The sequence below is a fragment of the Natrix helvetica genome, assembly GCF_964273705.1.
Source record: "Natrix helvetica genome assembly, chromosome: 4".
Classification (NCBI taxonomy): Eukaryota; Metazoa; Chordata; class Lepidosauria; order Squamata; family Natricidae; genus Natrix; species Natrix helvetica.
In genome coordinates this window covers 105,654,880-105,675,900 of record NC_138550.1, presented here as the reverse complement: position 1 = coordinate 105,675,900, position 21,021 = coordinate 105,654,880, and the positions used below count along the sequence as shown (strand labels likewise).

The following is a 21,021-nucleotide window of genomic DNA, read 5'->3' as shown; positions in this document are numbered from 1 at the left end:
AAATATTTTCTTTAAAGTATGGAATTACACCTACTTGGACTAATTCCATACCAGTGAAAACACTGTTTTGATTAGAGGTAGGATGGAAAATAATAATATTCCATGTAATACGGCATCTGGACGCACAGTATTTAATGATCTATCTAAAAAAATAGATGCTTTGGGAAGATGGGTCTTTTAGAGTGGGCAGCTATAAGTCTAAATAAAACCAGTAATAATCATGGCTGGTTTTGTAAATTTCATGTTACATTCAACAAGTAGAAACAATGGTTTGCAATTAAATGGAAAATAGAATTTCATATTATGCAATTTGGATTTATTTTAATTAATTATTGATTGTTCTTTGGATAGACCTTAAAAGTCCAAGAGCAAAGTCATACCATTGCAATTTATTGAGCAAGAGATTTGTTTGCAACTGAGATGCTCCATGAAAGTTATTTGTGATGGCATTGCCAGCTTTCATCATCCACCATAGGGCGGAAAGTAAAACCTGTCATCAATTTTTCAACATGATTCGAAATAATCTTAAGTACATTTAACATGACATTACGATGGTTTTAGCCTTCCTGCTCTTTGAGGGAAGCTCAAAGGATTGCCTACTGTGAATTGGGAAGAAGATCCTGGTTGGATCATCTTTTCAAAGCAGTAATTTCTGAGTTTCTGTAGAATGGGCACCAAGTGGAAAAAAAAGGGGTCCAGGGGTTTCTTTGTCCTAGGGAAAATCACAGCATCTTGACAAGGATGGATTTCATTGGTTGTTGGGTATGAAGGGGGCTTTCCAGAATACACTGATGCAAATAAACCTTCCACAACATTCTATGAACATGAACAAGAGCACTGCTGCATTACCACGTGATAGAACCACGTGGGATGACGTCATCGCGCCACACCCTCAATGATGACGTCACAGCACCCAATCACGTTGTTCTTGTCACTTTTTTTGAGATGAAAAAGTGCCAAAGTAAAGAGAGGGAAAGTTGAGGCTACAGGTAAGCAAGTGGGAGAGCACCCTGGAGGACCCCACCACGCTCCCCCAAAGCTACCCTTTGAACCTTACCTTTCCCTCCAGGGTTGATGCTGATGGAACTAACCAATAGGAGGTGTGGAACCAGAGCCTCTTGATTGGTCCACTGACTGATATGCAAATGAGGGGAAACGTCACTTCCTGGGACAAATCGAGCGCCATTTTCCCTTTCTGGCTCTGGAAGGAGGGAGGAGCAGCCGGAGGTGGGTGGATGGGAGCTGAGGGGCTCAGTTAGTGGTGCCCGGGGGGAAAGCCGCGTCCCATATTGCACGGCCGGCTGGGCGACGCCACCAAGGCAATGATGCTGCACCGCCGCCGCCGGGGTTGCTGAGGTGCATTGAACGCGCGCTGCAGGTCGAAGCGAGGAGGCGGAGCCGGGTGGGGCGGCCGCTGACTGAGGGTCCCAGGAGCAGATAGCCAGGCAGGAGGAGGAGGAAGAAGAGGAGGAGGAGGAGCGGCGGCACCGGCACCGGGCGAGATTGCAACGCGTCCGCCCGCCTCGGGGAGTCGCAGTCGAGGAACAAAGTGAAGAGGCGGCGGGCGCCCCCTGCAGCCGGGACAGGTAAGTGCAGCTGGACTCCGCGCGCCCTGCGAGAACCTCTTGGCGCAACGCACCTTCCCGAAGCTCGGCCGGCAGCCCCGCAGGCCGTGAACCCCCCGCTCCCCCCGGGCTTGCTCGCTGTCTTTAAGGCAGCGATGGAGGGAAAGGAGGCCCGCCCTTGCAAGGCAACTGCGCCCCGGGGCTGGCTCGGGCTGCTCGACCCGAACTCGTTTGTTCACCGTTCGCCAAACTCGGCCTGAAGCTTTCTGTGTGACTGAAGTGATCCGGTCAACTCTCCTGACGTTTGGACTGGAGCTCCCGGTTTGGAGAAAGAAAACTTCTTCCTATATTTCTATCGGCAAGAAGAAGAAACTAGGAAGGAGCTTCAGTGTTTTTCGCTTCTAGGGATAGGATAAAATAACCTGCCTGTGCTGTTCAACTGGTGGTTTCTTCTTCGTGATATTTCATTGTCTACCAGATTACAGTGTGTGTGTGTGTGTGTGTGTGTGTGTGTAAAACTATGTAAACGTAATAAACGGCCCTGCCTTGCATATGAGAGCTCTTTACCTTTACATTTCCATGCATAAATAGACTATCTCATAGCTGCATCTTAGTCTACATTTATGCCAAAATTATTCAAGTTTTGGAGTTGGGAACCGGCATTCTTCACAACTGAATTTGTGGCAGTCAAAACATGATGTATTCTCTTCTGTAAACTTGCACAATCGACCCGACTTCCAAAACAAATAAGCCTCCCAAAGCTGCAAGGCCTCCGGTATGGGAGAAAAAACATGGTAATGATGACTGCGGAGATAAATGTTGTAGTCCCACCTACTTAGAGGGCAGCTGGCTGGGGGAAATTCTAAGTGACATTTAAGCCATTCACACAATTTAAACACACTAGATGAATAAAAAGTCTAAGGGTGATGTCAGAGTAGATCAAGAATATTGATTAGAAAGATTTCAAGATGTTCAAGAAAAGCCAGACAAACAGAAGTGCAGAGGAGGAAAAAATGAGGTGAGAGCTGTTCCCAGGCTACCAAATATGAGAGGTGGTTCTACAAGACATACTTAATCTAGTGGTAAGTGACTCTGTTAAAAACATTGCAATGTTCCGCTTATATATAAGATTGAGAGTTTAAAATGTAATTCATTGATTTAATTCAAATACCTTAAGATCTTAAGTTCAGAGATGGGAAAATTGGAACCTTATTTCTATCTTTTGTTATTTCTAAAATGAGATTTTGAGCAAGTAAATATGAGACTGATTGGGGCAGGAAGACCTTAGGACAGTGATGGCGAACCTTTTTTGGCTTGCGTGTCATAAGTGGGGGGAGCGCAGGGGGGGTCGTGTGCAGGCGTGCCGCACCCATAATGTAATGTGCAATCCCCCAGTGCGCATATGCGCACTACAGGCGTGACCCCTCCCCCATTTTTGCTTGCTTTTTTCGCCCAGAGGCTTTATAGGAGCATGGGGAGGGTGAAAACAGCCTCCCCCGCCCCCCGGGAAGCCCTCCGGAGGCTTTAGGGACCTTCAGGAGGCTTCCCTGAAGCCTCCAAAGCAGTCAAAATGACCCTCCGAGCAAACAGGAAGTGCATTCCCAAACTTCCGGTTTGCCGTAGGGCCGTTTTTTGCGCTCCAGAGGCTTCAGGGAAGCTCATGAAGCCTCCGGAGGGCCTCCGGGGGAGGAGGGGGGGCTCTTTTCGCCCTCCCAAGGCTCCTATAAAGCCTCTGGAGCCTGGGAAGGGCGAAAAATGGCTTTAAAAAAGGGTGAACTTAGCTGACAGGGCAGCACCTCACGTGCCCTGACAAATGGCTCCGCGTGCCACCTGTGGCACACCTGTCATAGGTTCACCATCCCTGCCTTAGGAGTTGAAGGTGCTTAAGAGCCTCTTCTAAAATAGCAAACAGTTATTATAAGAGTGATAAACCAAATACAATGCCATTAGCACAGTTTACTGAGTTATAGATGCATTTGTTTTTTCTGCCCAGAGTTGTTCTTTTAATTAATGACCTTAAATTTTGAGGAAATAATTGTGCAGGATGGTATTGTAAGAGGGGTTTGAAATTGACAGCTTTAGCTGAAGGACTAAGCAACTCAAAATGGCTTATATCCTCAGGTTTTGGAACTGTAACTAAAACAAGATATGAGGTCCTCTCTGAACCTGCCTTCCTTGGGTAGTAATAATAATTGAAATTGTTTATTTTTTTAGTATTTCACTCAGAACTTTACCAATGCCATAAACTAGGTACTGACTAGAGTCAACCTGTAGACCTGGTGGAGGAAGTCTTGGCAGGTTAAGAGTGGCATAGAAAGCTTGGGGCCAATTCATGCCCAAAGGATTCGATAGGGATGGGCCCTGCCTACCGTTTCCTTAAATATGTTACATGCATTCTAGGCCTTGCACAACATTTTAATGTCCTATCTATGTAAAAAGTAAATGACACAATTAAATTTTGACAAATGCATGTATCTTATCCCAGTAAGGCATTCTTATCACTGTTTACCAGTCTCTGACATTGAATGGGAAGATTTCTTTTTAACCATTTGTTCATGCAGTTTTTCAGCTACGTAACGCTTGAGGAGTTTCTTGCATGCCTAGCCCATTTCAATTCATCCAATAGCATTTCAGTGGGATTTAGATCAGGGCTTTATTTTGGTCATTACTTTGTGGATTTATTAGAATATTTAAGGTCATTGGTATGTTTCAAGGTCCACTTTTGGTTGAGCTTCAATCTTCTGACAGATGGTTTCTTGTTATCAAGCATTTTGTAAGTACAATGCATAATTCATAGTGGATTCTATGATAATAAAAGATCCTGATGTAGTGAAGCATCTCCAAACCATAATATTTCCACCATCAATTAATACAATTGATGATATCAGGAGCTTCCAGTGAAATGCTGTCTTGGTTTTTGACAAATGTGTCTTCTGGTACTGTGGCAAGAGTTCTTTTATCTTTGTCCCCTTTGAGTCCTTTGGCCCAGAAGTCCTGGTCTTTGCATAGGTGTTCATGAACAAACTTTAGTCTTGCCCTGATATTCTTTCACACACCTCCCACATGGATTTAATTTGTGTAGTTTCCTCTACTGATAGAATCGTGCACTTTGTTGTCAATAATGGAAAAACAACCAGTAAGTAATGATCAAATTCTGGGGTTCTTCTAGACTTCTTTCAGCGTCTTGTTTCTGTTCTTGCTGAGATGCTTGGCGTGGACCAATTGTTTGAAATCTTCTCCACTTGTAGATAATATTCCGGCCAGTGGAATGGTTGATGTCCAATTGTTTGGCAATCTTTTAAAATTCCTTCCGACAGACATACACATCTGTTCTTTCTGAAGGCCTTAGATAACTTTTTCAATCTAGGCATGGTGATAACATGTGCTTCAGCAACAAAGAGCAAATCTAACTAAATGTCTGATGTTTCAATAAGACACGTTCCTCCTAAATCCTGTCTAAAAGGATGTCTTGATCCATACATCCTATTCTAATTTTAGATATCCGAGGTAGTGATAAATATAGGGGAGTACTTTTTCCACATGCAGACTTTACATTTATCTTAATCAGATAGTGGGCTACAAAATATAAATGGCACATGATATTTGTTACATTGTATCCCTTTTATCTTCATTCTTGAAATGAAGATCAAATATGTTTAAAAGGTGCAAAAATTCAATGTGGTTATACCTACTTTTTCCACATGTCTGTAATTTTAAATTACTGAGGTGATTAAAGTATATTGCAAAGGTGACAAATTATCACCAAGTGTCTCCAAGTTGATCAGATATAATAAATATCCCTTTGCCTGGCCATTGATGAAAACATCAACTGAGATTCATAATGCATGTTTACATTATAATAGCATAATGCATGAAAAATCCAAATAAACCAAACCAAACCAAACCAAAAAGAATGGAACAATTGAGATACCAATTCTAGATATTGTCTACAAGCTGTCCTCAACTCTTCCTGCTGGTTTTTGCTATGTGCCTCTAGGGAAACAGATGGTTCACTGCAAATTTATAACATGGTTCACTGTTGTTCTGTATATGTTTTTAATACCAATAAGCTTTGTGAGTAATTAAAACCATTGCTAGAATCACCTTTGATGGCCTTAAGAATATACTAATTTTGACCAACCATAGTTGCTAGCAAGTTTTGGTGATTTTCATTAGGTAGACTTACCACTATATCTGAGTTAAATTTCACCCCACATCTAACTTATGACATATAGAACAACCATGGGCATGAATGTCCTCTACTGAGCCCATATTAAAGCTCCAGATATGCTAATTCACTGCTGTTCCAGATTGGTTTTCATGATAAGCTCCATTTCCAAAACATTTTCATTTCTTGAATCCCCTTGTTTATGTTTAAAGTGTAGCAAGGCCTTCTTTCCAAGAAAGAAATTAGACTGTAGCAGTCACTTAAGACAAAATTGCGTGTTCTTCAAATTTAAATCTTACAATTGTTCTGGGCATTATGTAGCTTTCTACCAAAGTTTATCTTTACAGTTATAACACATGTGAAGTTATATTGAAAAATGTACCTCTGTTTTGTATCTTTGTCTTTCAGGTAGTTTGACATGTTTCAAATTCCTGTGCAAAATCTTGACAATATAAGACGATCTCGGAAGAAAGTGAAGGGTATTCTTGTGGATATTGGACTTGACAGCTGTCAAGAGTTACTTCAGGTAAAGAAGAAAACTTTTGAAAATGAGAAAGCCCTTTATGTTTGCGTATATAAAATTTTGTGACTATTCTGAAATGATCTCATGAGATCTCTTGTGAAAAAATGTTTTGAGATAAGTCTTTGTCCTGGAAAAACTAAAAGTAGGCTCCTATACTTCAAATAATAGGATTTTCAAATTGTGCAATACTGTGACTGTAAAATAATAAACGAGTTTGTACAAGTTTTTCATGAATAAAATTAGCAATTTCATTAAAATTAGGATAGGTCAAGAAATATTTCACTAACTTTTAATGCTTAAAATTTAATATCTCAAAAGTCTTTTATCAGAAATTAAAGACATGCTTTAGAATAACAGAGTTGGAACGGACTTTGGAGGTCTCCTAGTCCAACCCCCTGCTTAGGCAGGAAACCCTACACCACTTCAGACAAATGGTTATCCAATCTCTTCTTAAAACCTTCCAATGTTGGAGTATTTACAACTTCTGAAGGCAGGTTGTTCCACTGATTAATTGTTCTAGTGGTCTGGAAATTTCTCTTTAGTTCTTAGTTGCTTCTCTCTTTCATTAGTTTCCACCCATTGATTCTTGTCCTGCCCTCAGGTGCCTTGGAGAATAGGCTGGCTCCCTCTTCTTTGTGGCAGCCTCTGAGATATCAGAACACTGCTAACATGTCACCCGTAGTCCTTCTTTTCATAACACTAGACATATCCAGCAACCGTTCTTTATATATTTTAGCCTCCAGTCCCCTAATCATCTTTGTTGCTCTTCTCTGCACTCTTTCTAGAATTTCCACATCTTTTTTACATTGTGGCCACCACAACTGAATGCAGTATTCCAATGTTCCAATGTTACCAAGGCATTATCAAGTGGTATTAACACTTCATGTGATCTTGATTCTATCCCTCTGTTTATGCAGCCTAGAAGCCAATGCAGTCCTAGGCTGCATAAACAGAGGGATAGAATCAAGATCACTTGAAGTGTTAATGGGAAGGGTAATATTTATATATTTATTTTTACTTTTATATAAAAGTAAACCTTTTATATAAACTGGTTACTTTTATATAGTTCCTGAAATATGGATTTCATTTTGTATTGTCATTTTTAGTCACCAAAATCGGGGAGAAAGGGTATTTGGTTTGCTATGGTACAAACCTCTTCCCAGTCATTTGGCTCAGTGTCTGTACTTCTTTTTTTTCCAAGGTTTTTTATTTTTTAATACAAATTATACATATTATAGGAAGGAAGAGTTGTCCGGGTCTTTTCTTTTACATCCTCTCAATTACATAGTCCTTTTTACATCATAGTTTTGTTTTCGCTTTCAGCCAAATTATTCTCTTCCATTATTTTTCATCTTTATATTTATTTTTTCTTAATACATAAACAACACCTTCAATTGCCCCTTCAAAGTTACACCAAATTTTCATTTCTTATTTTCTCCATTGGTATATTTTGCTATAAACGGCATACATCCTCTAATTCAATTTAAGCATAGAGAGCATTTCTTTCAAATTTTTTCCACCATTAACAATATGCTATCATTTCTTTATTTCTTAATTAGTTACACAACAATAACAAACTACTATTCTCTTTAGTCTACTAATGTAACTCTTTTTTCCTTTCTTCTTCTTTTAACCATTTTCTCTTGGGCTCTCAGAAATCTCAGTTTTAATTCTTTTCCTTCTTCTCCCCCTTTCTCCTAACTTCTTTTTCTTTTCCCTATTTTTGTGGTTATTGTATCTTTTCTTCAGGGTATTTACATATATTATTCTAGTAACTTTCCCCAGGGTTTTCCCTGTTCTCCTCCTTTCCTTGCTATTTTGTAGTTTCTTTTTTGGGAGATCTCCCCTTTGTCTACTTTTCCTTTGTGACTGTAAATCCCAGGGAAATCTTCTATCTGCATTTTATTTTCAATTCTTCTTTTTTCCACCTTATCTTTCTGTACCTCATTTGTGCTCTCTTTTACCCCCTCCTCTCCTATTTCTTGTTCTGTATGTTCCCTTTTATTTTCCAGATTTTCTTTACCAATTAATGTTTCACGCACACTTTTCAGCATCATGAATAATTCATCATACATCCAAATCTCCATTATGCAAATTTAACTATTTTAACAGATTTTTAAATTTTTGGGTTATACCACATTTAACTGCAAATTTAAACTCCAGATTCTGTGGCTCAATTTTAAAATTCGTCCAGTCCACGTTAAAGTTTCCTTTCTCTTCCACAGCTGTAGTTAGTTGTAGTCAAAACAATGTTACAAAGACAGCTACCGTATATACTTGAGTATAAGCCGACTCGAGTATAAGCCGAGACCCCTAATTTTACCCCAAAAAACTGGAAAAAGTTATTGACTCGAGTATAAGCCGAGGCTGGGAAATGCAGCAGCTCACGGTATATTTCAAAAATAAAAATACAGGTAGATAACAATAAAATTGCTTTAATTGTGTGTGTGTGTGTCAGTCTCTCTCTGATTCCCTCCCTCACTCCCTCTCTCTGTTCCTCTCTCTGTCTGTCTGTCTCATTCACACACACACACACACACACACAGACAGAGGAACAGAGAGAGGGAGAGAGAGAGCGAATCAGAGAGAGACTGATAGAGACGAATCAGAGACGTACTTTTAACTACCTGGCAGCGGCGTTTTGCCTTGGGGGGCTCCTCAGAACATCCCAAGACTTCGGAGGGAAGTTTACAGCCCTCCCTCGGAACGCTTCGGAGGGAAGCTTCTGCAAAGGCGAGTGACAACAAGTCTCCCAGGCTTTAATTTGCCGAGCTGTGTGCACGCGCCTGTTTTCCACGGCGTGGAGCAGCGGCGAGATTCTGCGCGGCGAGCGATGATTCCAGGGGCCATCCGGGAAGATGAGGAACGCGAGGGGGGACACTGCCCCCCCCCACTGATGGCCCCGGAATCATCGCTCGCCGCCCAGAATCTCGCCGCTGCTCCACGCCGTGGAAAACAGGCAAATTAAAGCCTGGGAGACTTGTTGTCACTCGCCTTTGCAGAAGCTTCCCTCCTTTTTTTTGTTCACTGGAGTATAAGCCGAAGTGGATTTTTCAGCCCAAAAAGTGGGCTGAAAAATTCGGCTTATACTCAAGTATATACGGTACTCCTTAATAATGCTCACGGTTTCAAAGTCTTCCTCAATCCAAGGTCACACTGTGGCTGCAATGCTCACCCCCCCCTTTTCTTTCAAAGTTTTAAATCCACAAAAAATAAAAATAAAATAAGGAGAATTCCCCTCTGTTGTTGTTGTTATTGTTGTTGTTGTTATTATTATTTTTCTTCACTAGCCGGTGTAGTATTTTCTGCTTGTCAGTAAATGGCTGTCTCCAAACTGCAATACGATCCCACAGCTACCTGTCAATAGCTGTCAAAAGCACTTTTAATCCACAAAGAATAGAATAAGATAAGGAGAAAAGAGACTTTTAGTCGTTAATTTTTCTTCTTCCAAATTGCAGAAGACAAAATCCTCTGAGGGTTTGGTAATTAACATCCTCTGCCTCCTTTTTTCAATAACATTCCCCGAAAGCCAATTAGCCACTAATACTGCTCTTTTTAAGATGAAGATAAGCTTTTTCTTTTTTTCTTTGAGTTGGTCAATCACTCACTCGGTTTGAACACTCCATTTCCAACACCGCTCCAGCGCAATAAGTTAGTCCACATGCCCCAGCTTTGTAGCAGTCATTGAGTTATGGCCGCCACCCCCACCGCCAGTTTGAAGGGTTTTTCTCCGACCTCCCGAGAAACTGCCGGTTCCTCTAGATCATCAGAGCCGTCACTTCTTCTCCCCTGCCCCTCCAGGACAGGTTTCAGTCCAAAGACCTCCCGAAAGTGGTTTGTCCGGCTGAATTTCCACGAGGCTCAGTAGAGCCAATTTTTTTCCAGCTGGTCTCGCTGCGACGCTTCCGGCTTCTCTTCTCAGGCTCAGTGTCTGTACTTCTGTGCTATTCAGTCTGCAAGGGAACCCTGATTTCTGCAGCCATGTTTTTTTTAAGGGAGCTTGGCGAACCTAAAAGGAAATTGTTCCTTCTGACAAAACCCATGTAACTCTTTACAAAGCCTTGAAATTGATCATCCCATCCCTAGCTTAACATGTGCTTCTGTGCCCTCTGTAGTGGAGAATTCATTTTTCGAAGTCTGCTGTTCTTGGAGAAGTTCTGGATCCTCACTTTGTCTTCTCATAGTATTCTTTTAAAAAGTTGTGTTCTTGGGCAGAATTTTCTTTTAAATGATCTGTGGTTATCATACTCGATTTGCATGGCAGGACTTGAAATCATGGTGTGTTTTCAAATCAGAAGATCTTTTTGCTGAAGGCAGGATAAGAAGGGGAAAGCCTCAATCCCAACCCCCACAGATGATATCAGGCAACACTTGGGAAGACTGAGGTTCTTCTCCATATTGGCTCCAGGATCGCTTGCCCTAGACTGCACTGAAGTCTCTCTCGTTCTAAGGAAACTTTTTATCTGCTTCGTTCCTGTTCCTGGAAGCTTATTTTTAAAATTGGTAACCCTCTCTTTTAAACATCTTTTTTTTTCACACCCTCCTCATTCTGTGAAGAGGTGAGGATTTAAACTGCACAAACTTTTCTTTCTTAGGTGTTTTCTCTTTGGAGATGCAGGAGAACATCTTTCTCACTTTCCAAGATGGAAACGGGGAGGGGATCTGCCAGTCCCTAACTGAGGCAGAACAGGGATGGTGAAAAGGAAGATAGGAGTGGGGAGGCCAAGGGTTCAAAGCATAAGGATCTTCTTTCAGAGGATTGGATGACAAAGTAAGTCTGTCTCCCACATAGCATCTAATTTAGCACTGGGGGGAGAATGAGGCAATTGGGGACATAGCTAAACATGGGTAGGAAGCATGTTAATTTTGAAAACAACTTGCTGGGATTGTCAGGTACTGAAGACTTGGGACTTTGATGAACATGATCATTTAATAGAATAAATCAAGAGTACAGTTCTTTACTGTAGTCTTGTTCTTGGGTATGTATGGTTTGTTCTTATTGTTTTGTTTCTTAACTTAGAGAAGTTGGTGGATTTCTTCCTTCTTTAGTGTTTTTCATTCATGAAGTGATCTCGGACTTACCATTTTATCTGACAAGTCATTCTTCAATCAGACATCTTAATGAAGAGGGCTTTTACAGTTAACTTAAACCAGAGTATCAACTTTATTTTATTTTTCAATTCATCGGGACCAATAAAGCTTATTTCACTTTCTTCATGTTTATAAAGCAGTTTTCTTCTATTTATGCTGTTTAGATCCATTTCCTAACAAAGATAGAAGAATAGTTCAACCAGCTTTGTCTCAGCTTTTGAAATACTTTATCTTCCCTTTTTTGCTTAGGCTAGAAAGTTGTCAATTGCTATATTATTACATGGGGCCTTTTTTGGTTAAGCGCTAGATCAGACCTGGGCATTTTATAGGCCACATCCAAGTCTTTGATTGTGCCTCCTAGCCTACAGCGGGAGGGGGGGGATAGCAGTGGGGGCGGCGGCAGTCCCCCACAATAGTCCCAATTTGTCACATGGCCCCATGGGAAAATTAATTGCCCACCTCTACTGTAATTTCTGCTGTCTCTGTTTTTCTCAACAGACTCTGCATCCAAATATTTAATTACCGGTAATCCTTTTATTTTTGTACACTGGATATTTGGGCTTGAGCAAATGCTATTTTTGAGTGGCTGTTCCCTATAATATCATAGGCATCTCCCATTTTTCTCCTTGGGCCTATATTCTATGATTTTCGTTGCCCATATTTACCGCATTGGTAGCAGTGCACTTGGGTAGTAGTGCACGCTGAGGATCAGAAAGGGCAAGGAAGAGGAACAAGCCGGCTATCTATAGTCAGATCATTCAAATCTAGAATGATTCCTGCAATGTTCTTTGCTTACTTGAATGTATAAATGACCATTCAAAAAAATCAAACTTACAAATAGGGAAACCTATTGCTATTGTTCTGCATTTATTGCTGACTATTTCTAAAGTGAAAATGTTCCCTCATTTTTTTATATCCATAATTTATTTATTTTTCACATGGGGCAATACTTTTTCAAAAAGTTCAATAAAATACCCTTTTCTTGGACTTAATACAAGTCGTCCTCAGTTAATAATGGTGATTGCAATACAGTTGTAAAGCGTGATGTTATGCGACCACATTTCTTAGCAAAGGCAGTGCTGTTGCCATCAATAAGCGAGGACCTCGCTTGACCATGACTTTTGACTTCCTGTTGGTTTCTCCATTGACTTTGTTCATGGGAAGCCAATTGGAAATTACAATCATGGAAACACTAATGGCTAGAATTCTGAGGAATAGATCATAAATACTATTCATTCAGTTTTCCTGCAAGTTTGAACAGTCACTGAGCGAGTGGCTGTTAAATGAGGACTATATGTATGGGTCTTTAAAGGAAAAAAATACATACTTTAAAAAAAGCTACTTTTAAGCCTAAATTTATCTATTTTGCCTAGTCTCCTTGACTACAGTACACATCTAGGTAGAAGTCTAAATTAAACAACTGAATAAATATTATTTTAGGTTTCATAGTTTTCTGTGTTTTCTTAAACATATTTTAATATTGCAGTTATAATGTGTGCATGAATACAGATTAGTCAAATATACCTATGTAGAAATTGTTTTAAAATGTAGTAGTTTATATTTACAATCCTATAAGATAGCATTCGACATAACTAGATGTCATGCATTTTAACTGAAGAAAATATATTCTGTGTTTAATATCATAGATTTCTAATGTTGATGAGAAACCTTAAAAATTGAATCCATGGTTGAGTTAATACTTCAAGTTTAGTTTTACTGTACATTTAAATTGATGCCAGGGAAAAACATACTGAATACATTCCCTGAGCAGCATTCCCTCAGAGTTATGTATGATTCCCACTCTTCAAGTATTTTTGAATTCCCTAAAAGACTAGTTTTGCTCCCAGGATTGGGGCTAGGGTATTTTGGAGCCCCTGTCAAATCTCTTGTGAATGTTGTTGATGTGTCTGAACATTCACCTTTTATTTATATTTATTTATATTTTGTGTTTCTAGACTGCCCATCTTCCTCAAATTTTAAATATTGTAAACTTCTCTGAGTCCTTTTGAAGTTAGGTGGCCTCAAAACTCAATTAATTTGATTGAATTAAGAAGTAGGTGGGAGAAAAATTTACTATTGTTGGGTTGATTATCACTACTAAATGTTTGAAAACATGGCTGTAAGGTTTACTTGTACTTGCACTGTGCTCCCTACTTCATTCCCCAAACCATCAGAGGGAATTCTGCATCAGCACAATTTTCACTCTTGCCATCTTCAGAAGATTTCAATACTTTATTACGGTGAGAGACCAGAATAGCATCTTCACAAACATTTAGGGCTATTAATGAGCCAGGCTAGCTTGCCATCCAATTGGGAAATGCAAAAAAACAGCATCCAACCAACATCTCACTTAATCCATCCCCTTTCTTGTTCTTTATTAATTTCTGAGAGAGGACAAAAGCACTAAGAAAAGATGCAATGCCATTTCTTTGCTCAATTTAAAAACCACAATAGAATGCCCTGCCATCTTCATTTCAAAAGGAGAGAGAAAACAGGGCAAGGTGAGAATTTTCCTCAATAGGGACTTGCTCACCCAGTGACTTCCATACTTTTTTCCTGCTCCATAACTGAGCCAGAAATTTCACTCCAGTATTGTGAGACCTCCAGTATTGTGAGAATGTGAAGTGCTGAGCTTGGATTGGCACAAAGCAGATAAAATTACTGATTTCAAATGCGTGGGCCTACTTTAGCTGGCTAAAAGCCATTCTTAAAAATCATTTAGGAATGTTAAAGCATTCCGAATTATGTCCGTGAGACCATAATTCACCTTTTGTTTGGAGTGGATTCTTTTTAAAAATTAAAATAATAAAGGTTATACATTATGCTTTTTGGTAATTGTAGTTTGCTTGGGCTATACCAGTGGTGGGCAACCTTTTTTTTCAACTGAGCCAAATCTCGCCAAAACCACGATTGAAATTTATTTTGAGAGCCACATTTTTAAAACCGAAAATACATAGGATGGTACACTGTTTTTAGTTTCAATAAGTTTTTATTGAGAATATTCTGCATGCAAGCGGGCGCCCGGCATACAGAAGAGCCGCATTAAAGGGTGTAAAGAGCCGCATGTGGCTCGCGAGCCGCGGCTTGCCGACCACTGGGCTATACGATTTGAAAAAAAAAGGGGTATTACACTGGGCTTTGGAATCTCAGTTTAATTTTAAAGTAACTGCATTAAGCAACATTTTATTTTAGTTATGGGCTATTTTCTTAACACACCTTGCTTTTTCTTAGACTCTGAAAAGTTTTGATCCAGGAGAAAAATATTTCTCTAGTACTTCATGGAATGATGTATCTCATTGGGACAATGTTGCTAAAAGAAAGGTATGTAATATAGTTATCACCATTTGAAGATTTAAATGGATTCAGTTGTTTGAGCATGCTTTGTTGGATTAAAAAAAACAATTTTGATTTGAAAAGTTAGTACTACGTTGTATAATAAGACTTTCTTTAATTTCAAAAGCTAATGTTCTATAACAGGGGGAAATGTTCTGAAAATAGAATAAGAAAATTGATTTATTCTATATTTTGTCAGTCACCTTATTATTTTATGATAGTTTTCTTCATTAAACAGTCAGAATTGCATACAGAATAAGTAGTTGCTTTTTCTGCATTTTGAAAACAAGTTACTACAGCTTTTAGTTCTTTGATAACTCAGTAATTAAATATATTGAACATCTAATTGGCATATTTATTCCTCTACAGTTTCAGTAACAACTTTTTGATATCCTGCTTAATTTTTTTTATCTTAATTTGATGGACTAAAGATTTCCATTGATATATTCCTTTAATTTTGTTTTAACCATAGATGTTAATAGATATTTGATATTTATTTTGGTAATTCTTGTGTAAACTTATAACATAGAAGGACATTGCTTCTTCCCTTTCTTTCCTCATTTATTTCTGGTCTTAGACTAAGCTGGAGTCCACACTGCTGGTATTGTAGTAATTTTACTTATTCTTAGTGAACAGCAACAAAAAGCTTAGATTTCATTTAGCTTGGTCCTCATACTATTTGTATTATTATATTAATATTATTTAAAACAAAAAAGAAAGCTAGATCATTATAATCTCCTGGAGAAGAGTTCATATCCAGTTAACAAGACTGTGATGCTTTTTTGGTACTGTGCATTGACCAGTTGATACACATATTATTTGAGAGTTCTACAAAAGATGCCCCTTTTTCTTATTTTTCAGAGATACAGAACAAATCCATATTGCTGCAGCTTGTGCAAATTTTCATCAAAATTTCTTAATTCTTTCAAAAATCACCTGACTCGCTACCATGAAGATGAAATGGATCAAGAGTTAGTTGTTCCTTGTCCAGAATGTTCATTTGCTTCTCATTCTAAGACAGTAGGAAAACACCTCCGAATGTTTCACTCCAAGAAGAAAATACAAAACTATAATGTGAGTGGTGGTATGAGACAATTCCGGAATGATGCAGTAAACTTTGTATGCCAGAAATGTCAATTTTCTGACATGCTGTACTACAATACAAAGAAACATGTGTTGGTAAGCCATTTTCAAAATCTAATAAGTACATATTTTGAGGAGAGGCCTGATGAGAGCGAAGAGAATTTTACTGACCACTACTGTAAAAAGTGTAATGCTTTTGCAAATAGCCGGGATTCTTTAATATATCATGTCTTAACATCTGAAGTACATAAAGATCTGGAGAACATATTGGGACGTGTAATTTCAGTTCAGCCTAAAAAAACAGGACAAATGAAGTCACTGCAGATTATCAATATTGCTCCAAAGCCATCTACAAACAATACTGTTTCACAACTGAATCCTACCTCTGTAGGATCAAATTCTACATCATGTTTTCAGCTTCCACTTCCATCAGTTAATCAGAATCAAAATACGGTATCGACGAAAGCAGTTCATAACGTGGTTGCACCTTTGAGTGTTTCAGGTAGCACCAATAGTATGACAGCTTCAACTTCTGTTGACCGGTTACATATTGCTCTTCTTCCTGGTTCTCGCCCAGCAAATCAGAATACTGTTGGTCTTCAGCCTGCAGTTTCTCAGCCAGTCTTTGTTTCTCATCGTTTCCCCTTAAAACAGCCAGTAAGACCCAGAGTTTTTTGTCTAAATCAACCCACAGGAAACATAAGCAGAGCTGTTCCTCCAGGAGTAATTTCTTTCACTCGACCTATCAGGCCTACTCTGCTTCCTGTAGGTAATCAATCAGTCAGAACTATCAGCAATCCAATTATGCCGGGGCCTGGTGCTATTCCAGTTAACAGACCTTCATCACCTGGCATCCTTGCAGTAAATCGGCCTACTGGCAGTGGGCCTGGTGTTCTTCCAGTTCCCCAAACAATTACATCGGGAGTTCTTCAGTTTAACCATCCAGTCACACCAGGGGTTCTTCCTGTAAACTCGTCTGCTGGACCTGGGATTGTACAGTTTAATCACCCTGTTCCACCAGAACTTCTTCCAGTAAATCAGTCTGGTAGACCTGGAGTGTCTCAGAATGCTACTTTACTTGCCACTGGACCTATGCTCAGACAGTTAATTCCAACTGGCAAACAAGTTAATGGAATACCTACATACACTCTTGCACCAGTTTCAGTGACTTTGCCTGGGCCACCAGGTGGTGGCATGGCAACTGTTCCACCGCCTCAGGTACCTGTTCAGTTGATGCCATCTGGCCCAGTTGCCCAGCTGTCTCAGGGTGCTGCTACTGTGCCATCTCCTGTTGCAGTAAGTTCCTCTACAAATACTCTTACCAAGACTTCTCCAACCAGTACTGCAATGAATCTAGTTCTTAAACAGGCTAAGCAATGGAAGACTTGCCCAGTTTGTAGTGAGCTTTTCCCATCAAATGTCTATCAAGTGCACATGCAAGTGGCCCACAAATGTACCACATCTAAGAGGGAGATAACTCATGAAATAGACAAAGTTGCAGTCTGTGCACCTTTTCTGAGGTGGCTAAAAGATAAGACGGTGAGATGTTTTTCTTGTAAATGCTTTCTAACTCAGGCAGAGCTTTTAAAACATATTTTTGTCCATGGGTTAACTTGCCTCTTCTGCACCAATATTTTCTATGATTTAAAATGCCTTGTGACTCACACACAAACTGCACATAATGGAAAGAAGGAATTGCACTCAAATTACGATGATAAAGGGTTCCAGCTTGCGAGTGATTCTGAAGGTCAGCTAGTATTCCCTCATTTTGACTTCAGTATAATTTCAAAAGAACTTTGTGATAGAGAAGTGCATCTTGTTTTACTTGCTGGTGTAAATTCAAGGACACTTATTCCGTTGTATATCAAACTACATCAAGAGGATGCCGAAACGAGCAGAGAGAGCAAGAAAGTTTCTACTTGCCCTTTTTGTTACGGTATTTTCACTAGCAGAGATGCTTATGAGATGCACTTGAAAGAGCGGCACCACATCATGCCAACTGTGCACACCATTTTGAAGACTCCTGCTTTTAAATGTATCCACTGCTGCGGAGTATACACTGGCAACATGACTCTAACAGCTATAGCTGTGCATTTGCTTCGATGCCGCAATGCTCCTAAAGAGACCTCGCCAGATATGAAGATGCAGGTTGACCTTGATGTGAAGCAGGATCTACCACTTATGAATGGGGAGAACCATGAGGGTGATCCTCTTTCAGCAAAGAGGAAACCGTCTGATCATCTTTATGCTGCTTCTGTTTCAGAAGACCAAAGCGATGAGGAGCCGCCATTCTTCATTATAAATAATGGTACAGCCCAAGTTCCAGCAAAGGAGGTGAATTGTGTGCCTTCAAAACGACAAAAGTCTGATCATAAAACTGAAACCAAGGGAGAGACTTCAGTTGAAGATCTTCATCTGTTGGTGTTGAATCCGAAGCCATTCCAACAAAGCTCAAATGAAGTCCAAAAAAGGTTTCTTGCAGATTATTTTCACAAGAAGCCATATCCCAGTAAAAAAGAACTACAATTGCTGTCGTCCATGCTACGTGCATGGAAAGTGGATGTTGCATCATTTTTTGGGAGAAAGAGATACTTCTGCCTAAAGGCAATAAAAAACTTGAAGCCATCCGTGCTTTTGGGCTTTAATATGTCAGAACTTAAAAATGTAAAGCACAGTTTGAATTTAAATTGTAAACTGGAAGATGTATAATTTTTTTTTAAAAAAGTAGACCTGATATCAGGCAACCAAGACTGCATATTACATCAGAAACTATTCCACTTACTTAGTTTTGTTGTAATATTAAAATATTACTGTTCTCTGGCTACATTTGCATACAGTAGTAAATTAGAATTACAAAAAAAAAAGATTTATCATTCACAAGCATTTTTACTTTGCCCAAATCAGTCCTTAGTTCTGGTCCATCACTAACACTGACTATAATAAGAAATCAGCAAGAAGAAAAGGCTTAATGCCAAATTAAGACTCAAATTTAGACCTGGCTTTTGCTCCCAAATGAGCTGACTTGGATGTGTACTTTGAATTCTGGCTCATTAGATGTATAACAGTTGTGAATCTTAGGTTTCTTCATTTAGGTAAACACAAGTTACTGTAGTTCTGACTGGTACCAAGGTTGAGTTGCAGGCAATGTGCTGCTCCTGAATGATAAACTAGATTTTTTTAGAATCATAGCTCACTATTTTGTGTGAACACAATCACTGCCGTGGGGTGTATTTCAGAATACCTGAAGTTCTACTTCCTTTTGTTCTGTTTTGTTCCCTTGCTTATGATGTAGTTTTTGTCCATGGGATTTTATACAATTGTGTAACAAATTTCTAGACTTTTTTTTTAAAAAAACAATTTTTTCTAAAAAAAAATAAAGTGTATAGTTTTGGTAACATATCAAAATTGGGTAGATGATTATAACAGCGTTTAAGATGCTTGGCTTTTAATATGACCTTATCACACTTAAAAATATTCAAACCTGGCAGTGTATAGGCAGTACCAGATGCAAAAATACTGATATTAAAACACTTACTTGTTCCTGTAGGTACAATGGTACTCATGGGATAATTTCAAATGCTGTTTCTGAATTTTTCCTTAGTAAGAAATTCTAGATCTTTATAGATGTGCCATTGTTTTTCTGTAGCCTTGGTTTCCAAGTATTGATAATGCATCTTGGATTAAATAAAGTTAGGAGCTACATGTTCAATTAAGATGTATTTGTCTTTATCATATATCCCCCAAATATGCTACTATAATTTTTAATTATGCCATTCTTGTTAGAAATTCTGTGAGGCGAAGCTTATATATTTGGAAGATGTCCAGGTTGGAAAAATCGATATAGTCTAAAATGGCTATCTAGAGCTAACTTTACTTAATGCTGTAGCTTGCTGTGAGCATTCTAGTTTGCATTTTGTTCCAGAAAAGTATAGGTATTGCATTCATGACTGTTAATCCCTTGTGCTGACAAATAGTCAAGAGCGATATTGGAAATAAGTTCTTGACACTTAGCTATCTTGCTGTGAAGATTGTCTTGGAATATGGGATTAAAGGCAACTTCTTCAGCAATCTAGTGTGGGAATATGTTGCATTGTAACTGGGTATTGTGTTGGGATATGATAATGGAAGAATGTGAAAGAATGCTTGCCATTTATAAGATTAGGATAATTTTTCTTCAAAATGCAGAGTGAAAACCTCTGTCATGTCGATGGTTTGATACTACGAATAGACAACAGTTTTGTTTAAAATTATTCAAGAGATATAAGCCTGTTAGACATTTTAAAACAAAAGTAAGGCTAAAGCTGTGGCAGTTTTATTACTACTTTTTAAAATATGTTGGGGCATTGGATGATTGAAGAGTTTCCTGATCCAGAAGGTTAGTCTTTAGTCCCTAGAAGATAGCTAGCTATTAATTTGAACAGCATAGCTTCTTATTGCCCGATCAGAGAACATTTTGTGTGCAGACTTTACAGTGCATTTTAGTTATTAAAATGTTTCTTATGGCAAGACTTGTTTTGATAAAACCAAATGTAAATAATTGCAATTTAAGCACTTACATCGCAGGCTGTTAGATTTCTATAAATGACAGAATTGTAAGAGGGTTTACTGGTTTGGTTTCTGTTCTTTCACAAAGTCTCATTTTCTAAGAGTTATATCAAGGCAGAGATATTTAAATACAATTTAATATCGCTGGAAACAGAAACTGAAAGGTCACACCTGCACTAGCACTGATAATTATGTAGCAGGAATGAAGGACTTGGAAGACCTGGCCATTGAAAGCATTCCTGGCTCTCACTTCATCTTTCAGGATTATTGAGATAAATATTAGATTCTGAAGTGAAGAATAACATTGACTAAACCCACGCACAAAATAAAAGGACTGCAGCCAATTAAAGATAACATGATAGACTCCAAGATTAAACTGAGGGGAGTTTAAGCTGCTATTTGGTCAAAATTCATACAATATAGTCTTATTTTTAGAAAAGGAGAATAAATACACTTACTGGGTGTCATTTCTATTGTTATTTTAAAACTACTGTATAACTTTTGATTTCTTGCCAACATTGGAAATGGAGTTGTTACAATAGTAGTGCTTTTGCTTAAGTTTCCTGAATTTCATTTTAATTATTTGTATCCTATATTATTTTTACAAATAACTCAAGGTGGCAAATATATCACTCCTTCCTCCCCCTATGTTCCTCACATCAACAACCCTATGAATTGGGCTGAGAGTGACTGGCCCAAGGTCACTCAGCTGG

At 38.9% G+C, this 21,021-nt stretch overlaps 1 protein-coding gene across 2 annotated transcripts; it reads left to right on the top strand.

The window, feature by feature from the left end:
- Positions 1–1,201: 1,201 nt before the first annotated feature.
- On the top strand, positions 1,202–20,769 carry ADNP2 (ADNP homeobox 2). 2 transcript variants are annotated; one of them, XM_081952114.1, is made up of 4 exons: positions 1,202–1,586; positions 6,142–6,259; positions 14,579–14,668; positions 15,542–20,769. In XM_081952114.1, the coding sequence occupies exons 2-4, from the start codon at positions 6,152–6,154 to the stop codon at positions 18,470–18,472; spliced, it is 3,129 nt and encodes a 1,042-aa protein (XP_081808240.1). In that variant the 5' UTR covers positions 1,202–1,586; positions 6,142–6,151; the 3' UTR covers positions 18,473–20,769. The 2 variants fall into 2 exon arrangements, with proteins under 2 accessions (XP_081808240.1, XP_081808241.1); XM_081952115.1 differs by lacking the exon at positions 1,202–1,586 and adding an exon at positions 10,852–11,027 and having other exon boundaries at positions 6,141–6,259.
- Positions 20,770–21,021: the final 252 nt, after the last annotated feature.